Source organism: Hippocampus comes, unplaced genomic scaffold, assembly GCF_001891065.2.
Source record: "Hippocampus comes isolate QL1 unplaced genomic scaffold, H_comes_QL1_v1.1 scaffold135, whole genome shotgun sequence".
NCBI lineage: Eukaryota > Metazoa > Chordata > Actinopteri > Syngnathiformes > Syngnathidae > Hippocampus > Hippocampus comes.
The window spans coordinates 1,585,985-1,591,558 of NW_017805583.1; the positions used below are offsets into that span (position 1 = coordinate 1,585,985).

The 5,574-nt window shown below is 38.5% G+C and overlaps 1 protein-coding gene across 5 annotated transcripts in view; it reads left to right on the forward strand.

Annotated features, from left to right (window-relative positions):
* Positions 1-5,574, forward strand: part of cep162 (centrosomal protein 162) — a 28,497-nt gene that overhangs the window by 4,119 nt on the left and 18,804 nt on the right. For 3 of the 5 annotated variants that reach the window (XM_019880081.1, XM_019880083.1, XM_019880084.1), the window contains exons 4-13: positions 245-401; positions 489-550; positions 634-683; positions 920-950; positions 2,035-2,115; positions 2,407-2,613; positions 3,223-3,268; positions 3,626-3,899; positions 4,514-4,718; positions 4,849-4,952. In XM_019880081.1, coding sequence (XP_019735640.1) covers positions 245-401; positions 489-550; positions 634-683; positions 920-950; positions 2,035-2,115; positions 2,407-2,613; positions 3,223-3,268; positions 3,626-3,899; positions 4,514-4,718; positions 4,849-4,952 — 1,217 coding nt within the window. Of the gene's footprint in view, positions 1-244; positions 406-488; positions 551-633; positions 684-919; positions 951-2,034; positions 2,116-2,406; positions 2,614-3,222; positions 3,269-3,625; positions 3,900-4,513; positions 4,719-4,848; positions 4,953-5,574 lie in introns of those variants that run through there. The other 2 variants (XM_019880085.1, XM_019880086.1) reach the window with 2 other exon arrangements.

Genomic DNA, 5,574 nt, shown 5'->3' on the forward strand with positions numbered 1-5,574 from the left:
GTGTGTGGGGGTGTGTGTGTGTGTGTGTGTGTGTGTGTGTGTGTGTGTGTGTGTGTGTGCAGGGTCGCTGCTCCCTATAAGCAGAGTATGCAAAGTGCATAGGGCACCATCGTCCGATCCAACATACACCTGTCTCGTCGCTCGAATATCCGTCATATATCCATCAATACTGTGAACCAGTTCAACAGAATCATCTGTGAAACTTATCAACATACCGTATATCGTCTTCTTATTCCTATGACAGGTGTAACCTCGAGTGAGGGATTGGACACTTTGATGGAAGAAGAGGAAAAGGCCATGTTCTTTGGAGAACTTGAAGCACGTGCTTCATCTAATATAGATTATTGTCAGTTGAACAAAGAGATCGACATTACAAGTTATACGACTGGTATTCACCGCAGGTAGGTAAATAGCTGTACATATTCCGCAGAATGAATAATATGGGATATTACTGTACATTGTAATGAGAATGGGTATCGTCTCGACAGGATCTCTGAGGAGGAACCTGATCTGAATGATAATGACCAAAACAAGATTGGAGGTTCTCCGTGTAAGCGGGGTGTAATTATTTGGTTGCTTGTTTGTCCGTGTTCTCGTGCTTGCATCTAATATTTCCTTTCTCCACATTCACAGGTTTGACACAGTGCAATAAGGATTTTGAAGATGAGGATGTTGCAATCGAGGTTTGTTGTTTTTATCTGATGCAATTTGACCTCAGAGGCAGCCCAGTTGGGTTAATGTTGGACTGCTTAGTAGCATCTTAGCTGTGCTGCACATGATTAACCCAACGAACCCTCTTGGGTCCAGGTGGCGTTTTGGAGGATTGCTTGTCTTGCTTCCAATGGCATATTGTTTGTTTTTCATTAAATGAAATTGTAAGGGGCAAACATGTTTAATTCTTTGGGCTTTTTTTTTCCAGAAGTTTATAATGTCACCAGTTATCACAAAAGGTAAGGCAAAGGAAAGATAGACAATGGATTTAACACTACACGTACTTGAACAGCTTCTTGTAAAATGCATTTTTTTCTCATGTACAGAAGTGTAAAAAAATACAACTACTCTATTCAATTAAATAGAAAACTTTTATCAAGCATGACAAAATGAAAACTACCGGTAATTCCTGTGGTTGGTTTGCACACTGAAATGGGTGCAAACTAGTCCATTGTGTGGCCTTCATTACCAACAATGCTTTCACTAGTTATTGTTCATTTAACAGATTTTCAACGTTGCTTTCAACTTTCAGCCATGTATATTATTCCCGGAGGTTTGATACCATATTTCTATTATTACTGTTGCCAGCTCTTAGCGGCAGGTCCAGCGTTAGCAGCTAGCAGTCAGAGAGAGCCGTCGGATTACTTTTGAAAAGCAGTTTAATAGACACAATTGACTGTGCACTTTGATGCTGACAGGCTGACACATTTGCCGTTCATGTCAGCCTGTCAGCATGGGAACGGTTCCCACTCGACACTTTTGCACAAACCAGGCTGACTCAAGTGTGTTGTTTTAGCCGGCAACAGCGTGACTGTGAATCTGTCGTCACTTTGTCTCAGAAACCAAAAACGATATTTGTTTCGGTATGGAAGTCACATCTGTAAAAGATAATTGACTGAATTAATATGAACATATATAATGTCAAAACATGTTGCATTGACTCAATAACATTTGTTTTAAAAAATGGGGACCGATTTTTCTAAAATCTTATTAATGTTTCTAGAGATGATAATAGTATGCTGCTGAGCACAGTTTAAATCTAAGAATAAAATTGTCATGATCTAAAAATGGAAACCAATTGTTTGTTCATTATTAAGTGGAAACATGTTTTACTGTCTCCTGTACTTTTAACTAAGCAAAAAAAAAAAAAACACTTTTTTTTAATCCGAATACCGGGGCCCCTATACGATTTCTTTCCAAATATTTTACATTTCATTCAAGCATTTTAATATTATTTATGTGCTAAATATAACGGTTATGGTTTATGTTATCAATGATATATCAATGTCTTCATCTGTTTGTCATTGGTTTCTGTTTCACTAGATAATTCATATAAAGATTCTCAAGGACAAATGGAAGGCAGAATGAAAGAAGTACCAGAGGTACCAGGATCTCAGGACATAGGTAACATGCAACATCCGTAATTTGCGTCCTCTTAGTTCAAGGGTACCACTGTTTTTGTCCAGTTTCATTGTTATTTTTCCTATTGGACCACAATTCAAAAGCAACATCTGATTTTCATTGAGTAGTTTCCAGTTATTTCAGTTCACCACTGTGAGATTCTCTTTTTGGGCAACGTGTTCTTACAAGATAAAAATAACTAAATGTAATGAAAAAAAAAAGATCTTATTAAACGTCTTGTTATAAATATCTTGACTCTGGTAAGAGCTTAACACACGTTTGCTTTTTTGGCAGACCTGTTGTATGTACAGAGTGCAGGGTCAGAAATGGACGCTCTTCACAATGCCTACCGCGAGATTAATACTGGAGAGGATTCCGATGACCTTAAACTGCATCGTCTGTCCCTGGAATGGAACGATAGCAACAATAACGCAATTGCTTTGTCCTCCAAACGTCACCAAGCCGCAAAGTCACCTGAATGTGCCTCTACCAATGAGTCTGGTATCGTATTATGAATTGTACTTGGCCTGACAAAAGAATTATGATGCAACAGTTGCATTCCGGATAGATGAAAAATGAATGTAATCCTTAATGGCATATAACGCCTGCAATTGGCTGGCAACCAGCTGAGGGTGTCCCCTGCCTACTGCCCGAAGATAGCTGGGATCGGCTCCGGCACGCCCGCTACCCTCGTGAGGATAAGCGGATTAGAAAATGGATGGGAGGATAGTTGTAGCTGTAGTTCACTGTCCAAGTGCTGTTAGTGCTATTTTTCTTTCGTAAAATGCGTAAGTATTTTTTTTTCAAGGGCGTGGAACTGGTTAATGGCATTGCAATTCATTTCAACGGGGAAAATTGGTTTGACATACTAGTTAACAGAGTTACTAGCTTTTTCAGACACTGTGTCAAACTCGTAAATTAAGGCACCACTGTGTTCTATACCTGGGCAAACGAATGCATTTTGAATTAGCTAAGTCATGTTTTCAATTGCCATAAAATGTAATCATGGAAACCTTGATATGAATTTGGAATAATCTTAAAGTTCAACATGTATGCTTCAGCCTGGTTTAAACTAAAGTAACATGATCTATATATTTATTCTTCATCTAGAATTACCCACTGCTGAAGAATTGATGCGACCCATCCGACCAGTCAGGTTAGTGATTCAAATTGTTCTCAGTAATGTTTATAGTCATGAGCAAAGACAAACGAATACTGACCTGAACATTTTTCTCACATGGTTACTTAGAAGAAGACTATGAATGAAAATGTGATTATTTAATTCAGTTTATTTCCACTTTGTGGACAGCTGGTCCAATGAGAATGACATTTTACTAGTTGTTAGAAACTGCTAGCTACACCTCGACCATAATTTGTGCTCTGCCTGCATGTGTTCACCGCAGCATACTTTGTGGTTATGCTTAAATGTGGCATTACTATGTACTTTATATATGTATCATATGTTTTGACTTGGTTTACGTAATCTTCTGTTTGTCATATCGCTTGATCATAGTGAACATGACAAGGAGGAGCTTTTCTGTCCATTAGACAGAACTTTTCCAGTTTTGACCAAAAATGAAGAACACCATGAACAACCAGAGAAGGTAGAGTCCATCAAGTTGAAAGGACTGAAGAGATCGGAAAGCAGCTCTCCATCCATCCACCCAGAACATTCTCACTTAGGTTTGACACGACGCATCAGAGAAGAAGTCGAGAGACTGATGCAGGAACAGAACATTTGCGCTCCTTCCACGGCTTCTCAGCTTGGCAAAGAAAAGAAAGAACCTGTGAGATGAATTTTAAACTCTTGATAGTATTGCAAAATGTGTTCTTTGAAAACTGTTGACCTACAGTTGTTCGTATTTAGAATTATATACAGTGAACCCCACATGTTCACGTTTCAGCATGTGCGGATTCACCTATTCACAATTATATTCACCTATTCACATGAGGGTTAACTATATTCAACACATGTTTTTAGCGTGCGTGGATAGTGGGACTGTATGACATAAAAAAAAGTTTTTTTTGTTTTTTTTTTTAAACATTTTCTTAACACTGGGAAGACAATGCCTGTTTTGGTGGAAAATGCTTATTGGCGCTTACGCTTATTCAAGAATTTTTGGGGGTTAAAGAAAAAATTATATAGATAGATAGACAGATCTGCAGGCAAATATCAATAGGTTGACAGCTCTGCTTGTGGTGTTACTTCTTCGGTGTTCACAGAACTGATTGTTGCATGGTAAATGTCATTCAAATTCAAGGGTTCCACTGTAAATGTATTCTAAAGCTTAATGCATATCTTTTGTATAAATACATAAACTCTACCACGTTACATTTGTTCATCACATTCACTGCAGTTAAAAACAATACCTAAACACACATTCTCTCTATTTTCTCTTAGCACCCCCGTCGCTGTACCAGTAATCCTCCTTCAACATCTTCAACAAGGAAGCCTTTTGTGGCAACGCCAACAGTCCAGAAAGTTGAGGCTAAAAGACTAACAAGAGTGAATAAAACTGCTGCTGCAACCAAATCTTCTGTTTCCCAAGCAATAAAGCCCAGCTTCAAAACTGCGAAAAACAAAGAAAAAGATGGCAACGACACAGGTTAATACTGATGTTTCCACACAAAAGACTTAAATAGTCTATTCCAGGGGTGGCAAACTAATTTTTGTCAATTGAACTCATTCATGTTAACATTTATGCTGTACTTTATTTCTCTCTTTTTTTTTTGCAGACCCAGGTCTGAAAATGAGCAGTAATCTTGTGGTCTCTGTACAGTCATTAGTGAATGTCCTTCAAAAGCAGATGGCCGCAAGCAGTTGCCAGGAAGTAACAGATGTATGACTTTTGCCGCCGTGTCTTTGTCATATTCAGTAAATGTTATAATCTACTTATTCTCACGGGCCTCTAATTTCCGTGATGAAAAGATGGGTTTCCCAGAGATGAAAGTCCTCCGGATTTTCCCGGAATTCCGGGTTTTTCAAATTTTTATGAAAATTTCTCTGCAGAATTGAGGAAAATTTGTATAAAATTAATCCGGATATTAGTTTACAACATTGAACGAAGACGCGTTTGAGTTCGTTGTATTGCTTTCACGAGCGTAGCCATATTGAGGCACTAACACTAGTGACAGTAAAGAGATTTTTGTTTGTGTAATAACGACAGAAGACATGATGGCGTTTGACTAATGGTTTAGTAGAACGAATGGCAACTCGCAACAACAGTAGCAAGCGTCATTTTGCCTCTTGGGTTATACCATCTCGACTAGAACGTGGGGGATAGTCCCCAAACAATTTTCGTCTCTTTATAAACACACCTGCTAAACCCCAGTGGAACGAATAAAAGACGCCGTCAACAAGACAGTTGTAGTAAAAAATATATTTGGCCAAAAAGGGAAAAACACAGATTGGCAGAAAATCGTGTCCGTCCGACATAGTGTCGTCTCGGCTAACTTAGCTTA